The sequence below is a fragment of the Gossypium arboreum genome, chromosome 10, assembly GCF_025698485.1.
Source record: "Gossypium arboreum isolate Shixiya-1 chromosome 10, ASM2569848v2, whole genome shotgun sequence".
NCBI lineage: Eukaryota > Viridiplantae > Streptophyta > Magnoliopsida > Malvales > Malvaceae > Gossypium > Gossypium arboreum.
This window is the reverse complement of record NC_069079.1, coordinates 130,779,574-130,799,227: the sequence shown is the minus strand read 5'-3', so window position 1 is coordinate 130,799,227 and position 19,654 is coordinate 130,779,574. Positions and strand designations below refer to the sequence as shown.

Genomic DNA, 19,654 nt, shown 5'->3' with positions numbered 1-19,654 from the left:
TATTTATGTAGAATATGTAAACATTAAAAGCTAAATTTGTTATTGTATCAATCAAAACTATCTATACTATATATGTAATCGGGCTCCAGCTAAGTTGTTAAATTATGAAAAGGTCATTATTTTAATAAAGCAATAAATATTAATTTAAGGATATTTTTCTCTTTTATATAAACACTAGAAAAAATACATGCTTTTATGAGGGAGTAGAACCTAAAACACTAAATATACTGTCTCTCAAATGTACGATTTAAACCAAAGTAATATTTGATTTTCATGTCAATTCTTAATAAATATATTACATAATTATTTTCACTCACATAATAAATGTGTAATAATTTAGTGTACAATTGACGGAAAATATTAACTCTATAATTAATTTTTCTTAATTTATTCACTTTCGAAATTTATAAAATTAAATTATTCTAATTTAATTATGAGAGAGACTAATTTGTTTAATATCGAAATTAGCCCACAATATCGTTTTAGCAATAATATTAAAATAAATTAATAATGATAGCCTTATAAAAAAAGGTATCATTAGTTTGTATTAGAAACCCATAATATAATTTAGAGTAAATTACATTTAAGGTCATTAAATTATTAATAAATTTATAATTTAGTCACTTAATTTTAAAAGATTACAAGATAGTCACTAAACTACTCAAAAGTTTTCATTTAAGTTACTAGGCTATTAATATCGTTGTTGTATGACTTTCTCTATTCGCACTGCCTACACCAATAAAAAGCTCTCTTCCTCTTTTACAGTTCAATTTTTTTCACAAAATAACTTTAAATGTCTCAAATTTATGAACCAAAATCCAAACAATTTTTTTCTCGAATCTCCAACATTATCCATTAAATCAACTTGGATCTAAGGTATGTTATTCTACTCATTAATAGATATCAATTCACCATACCAATCATCAAACCATCAACTGGAACTCGCTACCCAAACTTAAAAAAAGAATAACTTAACATCTTAGTAGCTTAAATGAAAACTTTCGAATAGTTCAATGACCATTTTATAACCTTTTAAAGCTAAATGACCAAAAAACAAACTTACTAATAATTTAATGAGCTAGGATGTAATTAACCCAAGAAAATAATAATTAAGAACGTTATAACAAAGGTATCATTAGTTTGCATTTATATAGGTATTTCCGTTAAAAACACTCTTCAAATCCCCCCCCCCCCTGACCGCCTGCTTTCCGCGTGTAAATTTCTTCATCATCGTCACTTTCCTCCAAGTCCAGTCAACACATACAACCTTCATCCCCCATTCCTCTTCTTTTTCTCTAAAACCCCTTAAATTCTCATATTCTTCCTTCTCCTTTATACATAAAAAGAAAATCTCTAGTTTTCATTAGACCCAAAACAAACAGAAAAAATGGGGTTCTCAAAAGAAGAGAAAACAAGGAGAATTTTAAGAGGCTTCAAAACAGTGTTTTTCTTAATAACAATGGTGATTTCATTCCTTGTTTTTTCAGCTCCAGTTTTCTTCGTTATCGCCGATGCCCTTTTACCTACCGCTTTGCTTTCAGCTTCAATTCCACCTTCTTCTTCATCTTTATTGAAAACACTTTGTTCTCATTTCAGTAACTATGATTTTAGATACTCTCTCATTGATATCCCACTGATTTCCATTATCAGATCCGCTGTTATAATCTGTAAGTTTCGTAAAAATTCATAAACAATAAATGGTTGTTCATGGTTTTTTTTTTTAAATTTTTTTGTGTGTTTTTGTTAGGTGTTTATAGCTTTTGTGATGGGCCAAAGCTTTCAAGGGGACCTTATTTGGGGATTACAATGATTTGTTCTGTTTCTTCGTTGTTTTTCGTGTCGTTAAAAGCTTCGTTCGTGTTCAATTCGAGTAAAGAAGGGTCGGCCATGGAAGCTGCTTTGTTCATTTGTTCATTTAGTTTTGCTATTGCTCATATGATTGTGGCGTATAGAACGAGTTGCAGAGAAAGAAGGAAACTCCTTGTTTACAAAATTGATATTGAAGCTGTAAGTTTCTCTTTTCTTTATTTGGTACAACGATGCAATTAATTATATAATTTTAGGTCTAATTTTACTTTTAGTCCTTATATTCTTCCCACATTTAAAATTTAATTAAATCCATAAACTACTTTTTTAAAACAATTAAGCAAATGAAAAAAAATCATTAATTAATCAAATGGTAAAATTATGCAATTAGATTATAATTTAGAGCAAAAGTTTGCTTAGGAAAGTTAGAATATAGTGAAGGAACAAGGAAACTTCAATTATAATTTTGGTCTAATTTTATTTCTAATCCTTATACTTTTGCACATTTGAAATTTGGCTAAATTGAATTGTGTAGAAGGTCAAATAAGTAATTGAGAAAAATCATGGTACAGTTATGCAATTAATGTATAACTTATAGCAAAAGTTTGCTTAGGGAAATCAAAATATACCATCTTTAGATGCTTATAGAGAAAGAACTAGGAAACTTCAAAGGGTCCATCAATTCATACATACCAAAATTGTAGAAAATTGGAAATATCATGTTTCTTGAAAGTATAAAAATGTTTAATTATTTTTTAATTTCATTGATATAATTGATTTTTTCCCTTTTTTTCATTGGATTATACCTAAAACTTGATAATGACCCTAGATTTTAATGCCAAACCTACTAGTGGTTCTAGATGCACTTAATGTCAAAATTGAAAAAAAAAATTATTTTTATATTTTTAATTATTAAATAATAATTGGGTTGATATCAACTATAAAAATCTTTTATTAAAAATTGTTAGGACGGTCAAATTTGGATGTCTATTAGAAGACGGCTAGATGGTTGACTTTTTTTGGTTTAATTCATGATTTGGGTCCTTGAATTATATTCGTTTTTCATTTTGGTACTTGAAAATTTTTTGTTCCACCTGAACTGTCATTTCCATATGTATAATTTACTTAATAAAATCTTTTTGCCTTGATTGGCAAATTCCAAGTGGAAGGAAAATACATGGAATCTGTGCTGGCATGGGGGGACTGCATATATGATCTAATATTTATCAACTTGATATTCCATTTTCAACTTTGTGCCCACATTCATCCATGTTCACATAATATATATATCTCCACATTCATCCATGTTCACATCCATACATATATGTATGTATATGGAAGTTTATGGGTTACTCCAAAATTTGCAAGTGGGAAGTCTTGTGCTGTAAAGTTAGCTAATTTATGCATACCTTTTTTTTTTCCCCAAAATTGGATTCCACCTATTTATTCTATTCACATGTCAATGTAAAGCTAAGATTTGCAAAAGAAGGAACTTTGAGGAATTCCATATGCTTTCCTTTTCAAAAAAGAACCCCTTTTTTGTATTTATTAAAAAATATCTATATTGAAAAATACCCTAAATCCGATATTAACCCTTATATTCAAAACAATAGGAAGAGGTCTTGACATACAAACATTTGATAGAAACAAATATCCTTATTGTTCTCGAACCCACGAAATGAGTTTTTTTTGGTGAAGATCTAATGTTGTTAGGTTAAGAGTTGGTGTTCGGATTTGGGTTTTATTAAAATCGAATTTTTAGTTTTAACTTTTCAAAAATTTATAATTTTAACTTAACTTTTCATGCAAAATTTCTGATTTTGGCCCTGTTCGAGTACTTCAACTAGAAAGGGATGATTAAAGCAAATGAAGATATTGATAAAATGTAAATATAAAACTGATTTATTTATTGATGAAGTTTTAATTGGTTTGAACAGATTTCAGCTTGCAAGAATGGGTTTCCAAGGTATCAGAAGATTCTCCAAGATGAAAGAGTGAAGTAAATGCTTTACTACTCTTTAACAATGGAAGCATTTTTCCACTATAGCAAAAATTCTTTTTCTCCCCTTTTTGGCTCATCACTTGATTCTTCCAAGCAAGATTTTTCAGGTAATGCAACTCATTGCCCATTGTGTACAATCCTTTGTTTTATTTGCAAATCCAATGTGCTTGCTCATCTATTAGGACTAAAGCCATGATTAGGGATGACAATAGAATGGATATTTTTCTCAAATTTGGTTTTACTTAAAAGTTTAATACTCAAATCCGATTTTTATCTTAGCTTTTGTATTTTTTTCAATTTTAAAATTCAGGTCTAATTGTTAGCACATTTTAGACTTGAAATATGAAAAATATTTCAAATTTAAGAAAAGTGCATAGACTAAACACATTTTTAAACAAAGAAAACATTTGACTCCAATATTTCTTAATATTTAAAAAATGATAGACGAAGCTCGTTTGATCTAAATCTGACTTGAATTTAAAAATTTTAATTAAAAAGATACCTTTATAAAATCGTCGAAATTTGATAAATTCGGATTATTTTACCATCTTTAATTAAATTGAAATTTTGTTTGGTTTATTGTGGTAGATGACATCATATCATAACACTGACTCAATTTATTCATGCATTTGCTTCTTGCAGATTTATTCATAAACAAATGAGTTAGCTGGAAATGAATGAAGTTGAGAAGCTAGGGAATATCAGTATATAAAATGATGAAATACATGTGTGTATATATTTATTTATTTAGCTGGTGATTGTGTATCACTTGGTTGAGGCTAGATCTTGAGGATAGATTCAACATTCTTTCATGATTTTGAGTGTATAGTTTGTATTGCATATCAAAATTATTTTAAAGAAGGAATAGGCCAAAGGCCTTTTCAACAACTTCTTTTTAATGAAAATATGCTCTATTTGAAAAGATATAATTTTCACGAATTATGTCTTTTGTTACCAAGATTTATGTCGATTAATTATTAATAAAAAGTCATGATTATTCAAGTAGATATCTATTGAAGTGGCATGAAATTTTTTATAAATGTTGATTAAATCTTAGTTCAGTTTGCATCAGCATTGTTATCAATACAAAAGGTTTGAGTGCGCTGAAACTCATTATCCTCTTATGTAAGGGTAGGGGAAGGGCTATTGGTAATTCTAAGTATTGTACCAAGACTAGAAATTATTATGCTACACTTGTATCAAAGAAAGCAAATAAAAAAAATTACTATAAATTTCATTTGGCCTGTTTTGTAGTGCAAAACCTAGATAGCTATTAACTTCATTATATCCTCGAAATTTATTTGTCAATAACTGTCGTTAATTTCTCGTAAGCTCATTTTTTATAATCACGGACCAATAAACGGAAGCTAGGCTAAGAGCCGCTACCATTAGTGGGAGGAGAACCTTTACAAGATGGTTGGCCAAAAACTCTCAGATTGTCAACGGAAAGAACGACGAATGAGGGGGGGGAGGTCGGACATTATTCTACCGGAGGAAAGAAAATAAACGGAAAAAAAAAAAAAGAAGAGGAGAAGAAGGCGGCCAAGCGACAGCTAGCACGAGACCGATTGCGTCAACAGTCGCAGCTTGAGAGAGAAAGGCTCTTCCAAAAGTGTTTCGAGAGGACAGATGGAAGGGATGAGTGCCAACTTTAATTGATTTATTTTCGCTTGTCTTTTGTTGATGCAATAAGATATGAAAATGTGGTTCAATATGTGATCTTTTTATCGAAAGATTTAATGGCGAATAAAGTACATATTGAGGAGGAGATGGGAAGGGGTGCAACCTAAAAATGGGAAATTTTTATTTAGTCCTTTTAAAATTTTTCAAATTTTAAATTAATAAAGATAAAATTATACTTTGACCCTCCTTAAAATGATAAAAATTTAATTTAATCCTTTAAAATTATAAAGATATATACTATTAAAATGATAAAATTGTATTTTTACTTGTGCAATAATTTTAATGATGAACCTACATATGTCGAATCTAATATTATAATATCTAATCAGATTTTGCATCTCCATGATCATCTTAACACTATTAATTTAGATCTTAAAAGACTTGACTTGTTAAGGTAAGAAAGATTAAAAGTAAAAATAATAATCAAATTGTAGTAAATTAAAGTAGATGGATTAAATTTTAAATTTTTAGGAGGGAGTAAAACTATAATTATACCTAAAACAAACAACCAAATGAAATTCATAACGTTCCCAAACGACGTCGGTTCAAGTCCCGATTTCTTCAGTAAACGTAGTCGTTTAATTTCACCTTTCATCAACCTTCCTAGCACCATTATAGCACAAAAAAAGCTCGGAGCTTCACACACTTCACAAAGGAGCCTAAAAAAAAAAAATGAGGTTCAACTTCGATATAGCTGAATCCACCGAGGACGATTCTCGAAGGTCCTTAACACCTAAAGAAGATGTCCAATGGGTCCCGCTTCAAAACCACCCAGTTTTCACCACCACCGCCGACGGAGGAGGAACAGCCGCCACTGCTTCTGCGTCAGCTGGAGGTGTTAGAAATCTTCTAGCTTGGGACGGAGCCTCAAGACTATATTATTGGGATTCCAATCAGCAATGCCTCCATCGAATCTCCATTCGCTTGGGCGAGCCTGACCCTACTTCCGTCGTCGCCGCCTCTCCCTCTAAAGTAAATTTCCGAATCTTAGATAAGACAACTTGCTTGCTAATTCCACCACTGAAGTATTGCTTGAAATCTTTGAATTTGTATGTTTGAGTGGGAAGACAATGAATTTGAAGAGATTATTAGGTTTTATGAATTTTGAATGGTTATCTCTGTTTGGTTGTTGTAAAAAGGAATGGTGAAAGAACAAAACCATAGTTGATCAGTAAATGAAGAAATAACTATAATGTAACATGTGCAATAGATTTTAGTGTTTATATGAAAGTAAAATCATGCATTTCTGTATGCAATCAAAATTTTGTTTCCTTTGTATGAAATTTTTTTGGCCTTTTGCTCCTGAAAATCTGACAAGTTTGAGCAGAGCATAGAAGTTTAAGGACCTTGGCATGCTTTTAAAAGCTTAGGATGAGTGTCAACTAAGCCATTGTCGTAGTGGCAAAGGGCTGTTGCCTTCACACAATGAGTATGGTTATCAAATGTTGCCTGTATGTTTGAACAGTTATGTTAATTATAGTTGAATGTATATATGGCTTTAAGTGTTTAAATGCAAAAGAAGTGATTGTGATAATATATAGGTGTTGCGAGCAGACAAGGAGCTGAATTTTGTGGTTAATAAAATCTCTATCAACAGGAATGGATCAGCTTTACTCCTAGCTGGTTCAGATGATCTATGTGTCATGTATCTTTATGGACGTTCTTCTACAAAAGAAAATGCTATCGTTTGCAGGTAATTGTGTGAAATAACACGTTTTATGTATTACGCATGCCAGATTTTGTTTCTTTTGTAGTGCTGTTAATTGATGAACAAGTTGATTGTAGCTAGATGTTTTCTGAGTTGATATGTTTGAACACTAATTATTGCAATAATATTTGGTTTATTAACCACTAGACATTAATAAACATAACATGTCTAGATTGTTGTTTGTAGAATCTCTGCTCACACAAAGGTTTCTACTCTGCTTGTGGTGTCTTTCTCTGTTTTCCTTGGATGCTTCCACCTAAAAGTTGACAGTTTCTTCTGCAGGACCGTTTCAATTGGTTCACAAGTTTATTCTAGTGATAGCAGTGCAATACGCATTCTTCAAGTGTCATGGCATCCCTATAGTGACACTCATGTTGGAATTCTCTCTTCTGATTCAGTTTTCAGGTATAGAATAATCATACTTTTATGTTTCAGTTTGCTTTAATTGATAATAGTATGAGGGATGCTTATAATATATTACTTGCTTCGAGATTATTACCTGGTTTGGGAGGAGAGGTGAAGAATTGCAATAAAACTCATGAAGAAATAAAGGGTAGATTTATTTTAAAAAATTTGAGGCTTATTTAAATATGAATGCTGCCATCAATGTCTTTCTAGTTCCATAAGATTTCAATTCCATTTGAAATTGTCTCTCTCTCCCTTGTGTGGTGTGTATGAGTTTCCACATATAACATGTGAGTTTGTTATATAGTTTGTCACACCTATCACATTCTTTCATTTCTTATATTCTTCTGCATCTTGCGATGCACTTTTGATGGTAATCTGGTTAAAAAATGTATAAATGGTATTTGTGTTTGATTGAAGCATGTGTTATCTTCTTATTTTCATTTCTTGCAGACTCTTTGATTTATCCTCTGCTGTGGTGCAACCAGAACAGGAGTATTATCTGCAGCCTGTAGAACCTGGTAGATCAAGGAATGCTGCATCTATCTGTCCTGTTGACTTTTCTTTTGGGGGAGACCACCTGTGGGATAGGTTTAGTGTAAGTTCAATTTATTTCTAGTATGTGAAATATTTTTCTTGCTGCTGCATGTAATGGTATAATTGGCAGTGACTTGATGCAATTGACGGAAATCTTATTACATGTTTTGTCCTATGCAATCAATGACGTTTTTTGAATCTCCCTCGAGTTCAGTAGCTAAACTTTCTTCAGACATAATGGATGGCAATTGATATTTCCTTTCTCATTGATGAATTTGTCTATAATTTGCTCTGCTGGTGCATGCTAAACCTTTCAAATCTTATTTCACGGTTTAGATGTGACTATCTAATTTGTTGCCTCGATGGTCTTGCTTCTCTATACTTAATGAATTTGCTAACGTTCTTTCTTCTTTCTATTTTTAATAAGGTATCCTTGACTTCTTTCTCTTGTATTATTATGATACATCTTTTTCCTATTGCTAAGTTGTTACATTTTGGAATTAATTACTATTCACATATTGTGGCAATTATTGAATATAACTTTTTTGTCATTTAGGTCTTTGTATTATTCAGCGATGGATCAGTTTACATCCTCTGTCCAGTCGTTCCATTTGGAAGGTATTCAAGATTTTAAATTTCTTTGGTTTATTTTACTTGTTTTTCCGATTCTTGTATTTAAACCATCTTCATAACCGCTGTTTCATTTATAAATTCACTTGAACCATGTTTCTGATGTTACTGTTAACACTTGCTATATTTTGTTATATTTATTTTTTGATTTGCTGGATTATCTATTTCTAAACAGCGTTTATAAATGGGAGTCAATATTGGAGATTTATAGCGATGCTCATACTTTTGGACTGAAGTCAGCCAAATCGGCAGCTGTTAATAATTCTAATATGGCAATCTCTTGGTTAGAAGCAACTTTTCCTGAGGTAGCACAAGAAGCAACAGACAGGGAAAATCTCTCTACCATAAAAGCTCATTCACATGCTTTATTTGATGCGTCACTTGCTCTGCAGGTATGTGAAATAATGGTTTTGTAGCTTATCTTAAGGATATAAATTTAATTTTTATTGGAGATACCTGTTTTAATGTACAATTCATGCTTTTTCTAGGAATAAACAATTTAGAATCGATCTGTGTATCACAGCAATTTATGCTTTTCCAGGGACCGTTGCATAAAGTATGTCATGGTGGGGAGGATGAAGATCTAGCAGTTAGGGGTGCCGAATGTGAAGGCCGTGCAGTCAGTTTTCTCTATAATTTAGTCAGCAAAGACTCAATTCTGGTGACGGCCTGGAGTGGTGGGCAATTGCAAATAGATGCCCTAGCCGATGAAATCCAGCCAGTTTGGATTACTGGTAGTGCACCTCGTCTTCGTGTTGATTCCTTTGATCACATTCGTGGGATTGCTATGATCTGTGAATCAATCCCTGCCGAGCATTCTATTGTGAAGCTTGATCAACCTCTTGATAACACTGTTTGGTTGGGGCATCCACCTCCGTTGTTGAGACTGGCAATTGTGGATTTAGCTTTGCCAAGGAAAACAGAAGGCAGTTCTCTTATCACGATGTTTGCAGATCCACTTATGCCTGAAAGAATATATTCTCTTCACGAGGGAGGGGTAGACTCAATAGTGTTGCATTTTCTCCCTTTTACATCTCAGATTAACGGGAAGGATGAGAATATCAAAACTCCCTCTGTGCATCCCGTGCTGAGTACATGCCAGGGAGAAACATCTTCATCTTCACCTTCTCCTCTTTCTGGCTTTGCCTCACTATCAGATTCATTCGGATATTCGTGGGTTGTGGTAGTCACTTCAACTCAAGAATGTGTTGTGCTAGAGATGAAAACTTGGAATTTGTTGCTTCCCATTCAAATTGACAAAGAGAAGCCGATTGACATGGAACAACAGAAGGAGAAAGATACTCCGGATATCATAAGCAAAGAACTCCTCAGTGGTCCTAAGTCCGTGCTGGCTCCTCAGGCCTCACCTAATCTGCGTTCTATTTCTGCAGATTCTATCGAAGGTCGATCTGCTCTTCACCAGTACTTCAAACTTTTCCATGAAAATTATGTCGAGTATGCGCATAAGGTGAGAATGCATCATTCCATTTACATCTATTTACTGGTATTGCTTTTCTCCGCCACCGTTTTTGTGATAAAAGTACCATGGAAGCCCTTGTACTAGGAGGTGGATTTTACCCCTTTTACTAAAAAAATGGGCAAATTAGTCCCTATATGTTAGATCAAAGAGCAAATCAGTCGTTTTGTTAAAAATTTCATCCAATTTTGCTTTTAAAACTGGTCATTGTATGTTAGCATGAGGTACACGTGGCTCACCATATGTAATTATCTGGTTATTCCATCAGCTATGCCAATTTTTAAAAGCAAAAATGGATGAAATTTTTAACAGAAAGACTAGTTTGCAATGTGATCTAACGTATAGGGACTAATTTGCCCATTTTTTAAGTAACTGGGACAAAATGCAATCTAACTCATAGTGCAGGGTTCTCCATGGTACTTTTACCCCATTTTTGTGTATGTAATTTCTCTCGCAAGATAAAATTTAATGTTTGTTTTATTTTTCTCGACTTCTGTAGGTGTACTTTGAGCTGAAACATCATGGACCTCAGCTAAAGAGAATCATAGACGACCAACACGCTCGTTTGGATGAGGCACAACAGAAGATATTGAGAGTTGAAGCAAAACAGCCTATGCTGGATGAAAGGATTGATCGTGCAGTCCAGAGACACAACTCTTTGGAGCAGCGTTTGCAACGTCTGAGAAGACTCCCTGGGGCACACAAGAAACCATTGTCTAGAGCTGAGCGAGAGTTTAAGTCCGAACTCGGTAATCTATTTCATACACATCACAATGATTTTTACTTTATCCGTAGCATGTCTATTAACCACCTCACATCATTCAACGATTTGTTTGGTCATTACTCAGATCAATTTACTGGAGTTGAACTGGATGCTTTAAGATCCTCCATTGATACATTACGCGCAAGGCTTAAAAGGTATACAAAATCTTCAAAAGACAACGTAACGACCCAAAGGAGGAAAATACCTGGTAGGAACCATGCCCAGGATGCTCAAATCTCTCAACTGAAATCGTCACTCGAGAAACTCTCACTGCTCAATAGCGAGAGTACAAAAAAGGTCGAACTTGTTGAATCGGCGATAAAGACCATGGAAAGCAGCAAAAACAAAACAATCCTCTCGTGATCGAGTTGCAGCGAAAGAATTGAAAGCTCTTTCACAGTTCCATTTTTTAGGTCTCAATGGAGCATTTAAGAAGCTATTTACCGACATGGTTATGTATGTTAGGGGAAGTTACTGGTTCTTTGGCCATTGAAGAAAAGCTAAAGTGGGGGAAATCACCATTTTTAGTTCTTAATTTGATTGTCCACTAAAATTTATGGCTTTTATTTAGCATTGCAGTGGAATACAGGAAGTTTATGTTGTAAGTGTGGAGAAATTTAAAAAAGTTGGGAACATTTTTAGTATTCATACATAGATCTAGAGTTCAAATTTTTTATTTTATTATTCTAAATTAAAATGCTAGAACCAGATTGGTCCGCTCGATTAAAAATTAGTTGGTATATCGGTTGAACAAAGTAATTGAATTGACTTTTGAACAAACTGTATTAAATTAGTTTTATCAAACTAGTTAGATCGGGAATTGATGGTCTAATAACTTCAACTTTTAGGTCGATTTTTAAAACATTGAATTTATCTAAAGTCTTTGACTCAAATCAATTCACCTTACTCAAAATTAAAATATTTTCAATTAACTTGAAATTGATTCAACCTAAAATGATAAAAATTTAAAATAATCTAAATTAATAATAATTTGTCCCAGAAAATGACTTATCATCCAAACACAAAATAATATAATCTCTAAATTACCCAAATTTAAAATTATTCCAAAATTTACTCTTATTCAAAACCAATTAATCTTAGAATGCATAAAAATATGATTATGTATATAAATCTTATAAAATAAAATGAAATAAATTTAGATTTAAATAAAACTAGATTTCAACCCCAAATCCAAATGAAAAATTGAATACTCTCATCTCTTGCTTTGATTCTTCAACTTTTGCATAAATACTTATATTTTCTTTTCTTTTCTTTTCTCTTTTTTGTTCTTTTCATTTTAATGGAAATGGATGGATTCTACCATTAGGGCATTGTTACAACTTGAATATGGATAAAAAATATATATATAATGCCCAACACATAATAAGAATCAAATTAATTTACATCCACTAACTCTATTTTTCCTTTTTTTTTTCCCCTAATTTTAATTATTGCATCCCACACCATCCAAAATTTTATTACACCTCTTCTTTTCTAACATTTATGTTTTAAAAGTACATTTGGCTAAGAAAACTATCCGTCTCGACGCCGCACATTGATCGGATAACGTTTTTGTGTTCGCGTCGTCGGAAAGAAAACGAGTTTATCTTCTACGGCCGGCTCCCAACTATTCCAAGAAAAAGAAAAGGGTTACTTAAAACATAAAAAGATGAAAATTGGGGAGCAAAATGGTACATGTATGTATGATACCTGAACCGGGTTACTAGATGGTGTAAGAATACGGAGAGTTCTACTCTAGCAAGCTCGTATCCCGGGCACAATCGAGGCCCTCCTCCAAATGGTGTGAAAACGTTTCCAGGGCAGCTTATTCCCGATTTACTCTGTTAAAATCGTTGGTCACTCGTTAGTAACATTTTTTCTCAAACATGTTCGTTTATACGCTCGAGGGAGATGGGGAAAATGAGGAAAACCTACCTGCCATCTCCATGGATTGAACGTGCGAGCATCTTTGAACTGATTGTGGTCGAGATGTACGGCTCGGAATGATGCGAAAACCCTCCAACCTTTCGGAATTGTGTAACCTGGTTGAACCGAGTTTATCACTAAGTACAAAGCTAGCCTGAAATTTTATAGTAACATGACTATCAATAGACCATGATCAAAGCGTGTTTTCTAACCTTTTATGTTGATATCCGTCATTGCTCGTCGGAAAACTCCGCTGATTATGTTTGCAACTCGTAACGTCTCGTTAACAACCTGAAAACACATTGAGTTCGAAAATTAGGGTCAAGGCCCGGGTTTGGTTTCGAACTACATGGCAATGTTTCGAACTTACACATTGAGTGAATGGCATTGACTTATAATCACTCCATTGTAAAGCCTCGGATTCGGATTTTTTCGCCCTAATCCCTTCATGTTCTTCCTGAAAATGAAAATTTACAATCAAGAAGATTGATAAAAATCTATCATCTTTTGGCAAACAAAATCTATACGAGTCAATATGAATCATAGTGTTATTTGTTTTATAGATTAATAAATAAATGAAGGGAAAACAAGCTTTAATGTTTTGATCTAATTATGGTTTTAGTCCCTCTACTATGCTAAAATTTAAAATTTAATCATATAATTTAAAATAAGAAAACTATGTTACTCGTACCCACACCCACATGATTGTTCGAATATGACATATTTAAATGTGAAATATGAATATCGAACACCGCTGTAAATATAATCGGTAAACTATTTTGTAACCCAATTATAAAAAATTACAAAATAATCACCCAACTACTCTTTTTTTTTTTTTTTTGTCACCAGCTCGCTAATGTAAAAATGAAAACACTCAAAAATCCAAGATAGTTGGGTGACCAGAAAATGAAAATTTGAATAATTGAATGACTATTTTGTAACTTTTTATAGTTAAATGACCAAAAAAGAAATTTACTAATAATTGAATGATTACTAGTATAGTTTACCCTTTATAAAAATAATACTGATAAATGGGTCTTGAATATGACTCGTGGACCTATGTGGGCCTCAAAAGTAATCATGGGCCATGCGGTGTTCACATGAGCCCAATCTCCTAAAATAGTCCCACACAAACACTGATTTAAAAAAAATCGAACGGCTAGGATTAAAACCATCATCAAAACAAAAAAAAAAACCCTAGGAATCAAAAAAAGTTTTTGCCTTTTAACTTATAGGGTTGGTGTAATGACTCCTTTTTTCTTTTAAAACTTTACCACCGTCCGATGGTCCTTTCATCTTGAAATCAGCACCTCTCATTTCCCAACGTCTCACCTAGGGACCATGGGTCAAATCATACACCCTATTGTACACGATAGCATCCCACTTACCCAAAAATACCCTTTGGAATCTGTAAGCCTGGGGAAAGGGTTGTATGGTCATTTCAGGAAAGACAAAATGGTCAAAGAGTAAGAGTGGTCAGAGTCTCTGACAAAAGGTTCAGAATTTTTCCTCCCCATTTTTTAAATTATTAAAACACTTATTGATTATTATATTAAAATCCGATTAAATTTAAAATAGAATAAATTTAAAATCGAACCTCTAAATACATCAACTCAAAATAAGACACAAAACCATTTTTTAAAATTTTATTTAATTTAAATCGATCCAACTAAAAATTAATATTTCGACCGATTCAACCATAAATTGAGGCATCAACTTGTCCTATTAGACAAATTGCAGTATCTACTTTGACTTTGATGATTTTAATACTTCTTTACTTTTGACCTACACCACTAAAACCAAATCCAATCTTACCATAAAAATTTTCCCTTTTTTTACTTTTCCTATAAATGTTAGGACAGCATTTTCAATTTTAATTTTAAAGTTAAACCTAAAAATATATTAATTAAAATATTTTTTAAAATTCCATTTTGATTCACCAAAAGAATATTTCCATAATTAAAAAAGGCAACAACATAGATGCACCAATAAAAATAATATTTTTAATATTATGATGAAAGTGACTTAATTTTTTATCAAAGTAAGGGCCTTTGATCACATGATGGGAACAATCAAAAGATTTATTTTAATAAATAAATAAATAAAATTATTTTTTTATCAAACTCCTGTGTGGCAAGTATGTTCCCTAAGTACATCTTTGGCCATATTATATAATATAATAGTATACTTTTAATAAGTAAAGTAAGGCCATGTGATTTAATCATCTCATTATTTCATGTGTGAATGCTTTGTAAAGACTTTTTATTTACTTTTTTAAGGTTATGAAAATTGATTACTTGAGAAAAAGCAATGCCCCAATTTTTTAGATTTATTACTTTCTTTTCTTAAGATCCCCCACTATGGAATTTTTGTGGGTTAAATTATAATTTTGATCTTTTTACTATACTTAAATAGAAAATTTAGGGTTTATTTGGATGAACGGTGTATTTACATTAGTGTCAGTAGTGAGATTAAATATTATAACGATATTGTAGCATGAAGAAAAACTGAAAACTAAATAACAAAATTTCAATATTTAAAAAGGAATGAAGACATACCTTGAGTTGAGCCAAAGCAAGAGGTGTCTCAGTCAAGAACTTGACAGCAAGAGTCATGATAGTTGAAGTTGTTTCATAACCAGCAACAAGCAATGCTACCAAAAAATCCACTATTTGTTCATCTGAAAATTTATCATCCCCTGCCAATAATGCTGCCAACATATCATTCTTTTTTGCCCCTCTTTCATACTCTTTCCTCCTTTCCCTCACTATTAAACTCAATGCCTCCGCCACCTTGGTCCGAGCCTAAAAAAACCCGAACCCGAATTATAAAAACGATATTCCGATATGACAACATATAAAAAAAGAAAATATTAATTACTTACTTTGATGGCTCGACGATAAGTGGTTGAAAAAAGTGGAAGCGGAACAGTAAAGAATCCTTCAATAACTAGAAGGTATTCTTTTCTTAAACTTTCACTCCATTCACCAGGGTCATAGCTCATTAGTTGCTTCACTGTTAACTCAAAAGTTATCTATAAAATTAAATAATTAATTAATTAAAAATAATCATGAAGTATAATTAATTAGGAAGCAATAATGTAAATTTAAATTTTGCAAAGGACTTAAATGTAGATTTATCAGTTTTAAGAATCAAACAACATTACATGTTGGTTTTAAAATTCGAGTCTTATGAATAAAAGGAAGAATACTAAAAAACCTTTGCCGCATTCTAAATAAAAAAATTCAATTCAATCCTTTTATAAATATAAAAATCATAAATTAATATATAATAAAATTACATCTTCTAATTCTCTAAAATTTTAAAAAAATTATTTAATTTTTAAAAATATAAAATTATAAATTAATAGACGAAAAATTTATAATTAAATTCCAATCCTTAGTTGAACGTTACTATCAAATATCAAAGTTTTTTAAAAAATTAATAATAATAATAATGAAAATGATGGTTTAAAGTTTGAAAAGTTTTCAAAACAAAATGATTTTAAGCCGTAAACTTTATTTTTTCAACTTTCTCCCACTGAGTCACCACCGCCATTTTTAACGTGTTATATAATGATTAATAAACCCAACAAGGATGACCAAACCAGCGAGTCAACTCAGTACTATATATGTATAAAGTAAACATGTAATAATGTCTTTTTTTTGGGTTACCTTCTTGGCTTCTTCCATGAGGAAGACACGGTCGGTCCATGAATCCAAGTTGAGCCGGATTAACCGGTCTATATCAACCAAAAGATGATCCCTTATAATCGACGAGTTAGCAAAACTCATAGTTAAAGAATGCATCTTTTTATGTAGACTTCCTTTCATTAAAAGCAAAGAGTGTTTCCCAAGCAAATTTGATATCGAACCGGGGTAACTACACTCGAACAATTTCCCTTCGTTTTGTAAAATGAACCGGTTCGTTTCCGGTTCAGCCGAGAAAACAGTCGGTTCACCGAACACATGAGTTGTGAAGATCGAACCGTATCGTCTCACCCTTTCGTCGATGAACGGTTCAGGGTTCTCGGTCTTGTAAGCGGCGATAAGTTGGAGGGTTTCTCCGACTAAAGGTAAACCCAGATTTCCTGGCGGTAAACGGAGACGACGGTGACGGGAGGAGCGGTGGAGGAGGAAGGAGACGGCGGAGATGAAGGCGGTGATGAAAATATAGTGAAGGAGAAAAGCCATGAAAAAGGGTGTTTATTTGAAAATATATAAAAAAGAGATATTGAAAGAAGAGAAATGGGGAAAGATGGTTTATAAAGAGGGAGACAGTGTGTGTGTGGTGGTTTTATTGGGAAGGGGAAGATAGTAAAAGAAGCACACGAGGGGTATCTCATATCTGTAAGAATCTTAGGGGGAAAGGGATGAAAAAGAAAGAAAATTAAATGTCTTGGGGGATATTTTCAATATCTGACACCTTTTTCCTCTCTTTTTTTTCTTACTTTATATTTAAATTTTGACAGTGTTAAATTTTTTTATCTTTTTATTAATAATAATAGAATTTAATTATTTATTTACAAATTTATTGATGATGTGTTTTGTTTATTTGCCATGTTTGAATTCCTTGTTTGAAGCTTGGTATGGTAATAATATTAAATATAAGAAAAATGGTGACTTGTTTCTAATTTATTCTTTAAAAAAATTAATTGACTCGATTGATATGGTATTATTGTCTATGTATGAATATGTGTATTCGAGTATACTGAAGTATGTTATCCTCTTATATATGGGTTGAGAGTGGTTATAAGTAATTTTAGACATTGTGTCAAAAAGAGCATATATGATCGGAACCTATAATGAGATTGTTTAAAAAAATTTGTAGTATGTGATATATATGTATCACATGTAATTCTAATTGATGTACAGATAGGGATAGGATTCTTTTTAAAAATAAGGAATAAATAAATTATGGATAAATCCAAGCGATATTTTCGTAGGCGTTTGCTCCTGATCCAATCGGGGGATCGAATTGATTATAGAAACATGAGTTTAATTAGTTGACTTATTAGTGAACGAGGAAAAATATTTTCTAGGAGAGTAAATAGATTGACCTTAAAACAACAACGATTGATTACTATTGTTATAAAACAAGCTCGTATTTTATCTTTGTTACCTTTTCTTAATAATGAGAAACAGTTTGAAAGAAGCGAGTCGACCACTAGAATTACTTTTCTTATAACCAGAAATAAATAGGCTTACCCCTTCAATTGATTCAAAATTATCAAACGTAGACTAATACTTTAGTAAAAAACTCTGATAATCAAAATTGTCGTGTCGTAAGAATAAATAAATAAAAGAATCAAACCTGATTGGGGAAGAAAAAAATCTTCTTTTTTTTTATTGAGCTTTTTCGCTCATCTTGTTTTGATGACCTTATTAGAATCATAATTTTTTTTATCATATTATAAATTTTTTTAGAGCTAAAGTGTAATTTTACTATTATACTAAAATATAATTTCATAAAATTTTAAAGGGCTAAATAAAAATCTACCATTTTTAGAGGCTAAGACCACTACCTTCTCCTTCATCATGGCCTTAGATTCAATTGTATACATCTTTTACAAATCATAAATACATCAGTGCATTTTTCATATTCGATAAATATAATTATTTGTGTATGTAATATCTAGACATAAAATAATGTTAGGTCGATAACAATGTTAATGATTTGTAAAAACTGAATTAAAAGAATTCATATATATACATGGTGAAGTTAGAAAATTTTTTAAGGGGACGAAATTAAATTGTAATTTTTACAATAATAAAACTACATTTTCACCATTTTAATAGCCTATATTTTTATAATTTTAAAAGATTAAATCAAATATTTATCATTTTAAAGGGGGCCAAAATATAATTTTACCTTTATTAATTTAAATTTTAAAAATTTCAAAGGTACTAAATTTTTAAAAATCTCTTGGCCCACCAAGAACCTACTAGAAAAACCAGAGAAAATCTCTCTTTAATCAACTTCAATTTTATTGAGTTATGTCAAAATAATAAATTTAGTCCCTAGCATTTACCAATTTTGTCATTTTGACACTTAATTTTTTTTTATCACATTGACCCTCAAAAACCTAGAACAATATTGATGTGGTTGTTTACATAGTTGTCTACATGTAATTCATAAGAATTCAAAAATAAAAATAATATTTAGTAGTATACGTAGATTCCTACGCTAATGTCACTAATTTTAATAATTTAATCAATTTTTTCATCTAAAAGAAAGTAATTTGACTAAAATTTAAAAGTTGTAATCCGAAGTGAAAAAATAGGTAAATGTTAGGGGAAATTTTTGTCATTATCCCATTAATCTTTATGTTAGGTGTATATCTTAGGATGAGATCCTTGTTACTCCTTGGGGATACTTTTTTCATAAAAATAGTATATCACTTCAATTAAGTAATTGAAGGTACTTGATCTGATATCCATATGGAAAAAGAAAAGTATGTTATCATAAATATCATAATTTTACTATAATAAAGCAAATATGCTCCAATGCTAAAAAAAATAGAAACTATTATTTTAAGGTTTAATGAAAAGAGATTGTCATTATTCCTCCACATTGTCCCAACAATTCCCAATTTTAAAAGGCAAAAGAAGTAAGAAGTTCTAAAATTCTATAAGTAAATGTAAAGTTTACATTCCATAAAATTTGTAACTTTTATAATTTAGCCAATTGAGTTTTAGCTCGATTGGTATTGGTATT

The 19,654-nt window shown here is 31.6% G+C and overlaps 3 protein-coding genes across 3 annotated transcripts; 2 read left to right on the top strand and 1 right to left on the bottom strand.

Annotated features, from left to right (window-relative positions):
• Positions 1-1,176: 1,176 nt before the first annotated feature.
• Positions 1,177-4,813, top strand: LOC108461982 (uncharacterized). The gene is made up of 4 exons (XM_017761981.2): positions 1,177-1,667; positions 1,748-2,007; positions 3,744-3,915; positions 4,451-4,813. The coding sequence occupies exons 1-3, from the start codon at positions 1,388-1,390 to the stop codon at positions 3,807-3,809; spliced, it is 606 nt and encodes a 201-aa protein (XP_017617470.1). The 5' UTR covers positions 1,177-1,387; the 3' UTR covers positions 3,810-3,915; positions 4,451-4,813.
• A 1,246-nt stretch (positions 4,814-6,059) lies between these two features.
• On the top strand, positions 6,060-11,741 carry LOC108464089 (nuclear pore complex protein NUP88). Its single transcript, XM_017764181.2, has 9 exons — positions 6,060-6,463; positions 7,033-7,184; positions 7,482-7,604; positions 8,058-8,202; positions 8,698-8,759; positions 8,947-9,163; positions 9,313-10,239; positions 10,748-10,997; positions 11,097-11,741. The coding sequence occupies exons 1-9, from the start codon at positions 6,164-6,166 to the stop codon at positions 11,372-11,374; spliced, it is 2,454 nt and encodes an 817-aa protein (XP_017619670.1). The 5' UTR covers positions 6,060-6,163; the 3' UTR covers positions 11,375-11,741.
• An 803-nt stretch (positions 11,742-12,544) lies between these two features.
• On the bottom strand, positions 12,545-17,130 carry LOC108464090 (cytochrome P450 90A1). Its single transcript, NM_001330024.1, is given in 8 exon segments — positions 12,545-12,638; positions 12,722-12,852; positions 12,947-13,053; positions 13,150-13,228; positions 13,308-13,394; positions 15,496-15,741; positions 15,822-15,971; positions 16,612-17,130. Coding segments are annotated over 8 exon segments (1,413 nt in total).
• Positions 17,131-19,654: the final 2,524 nt, after the last annotated feature.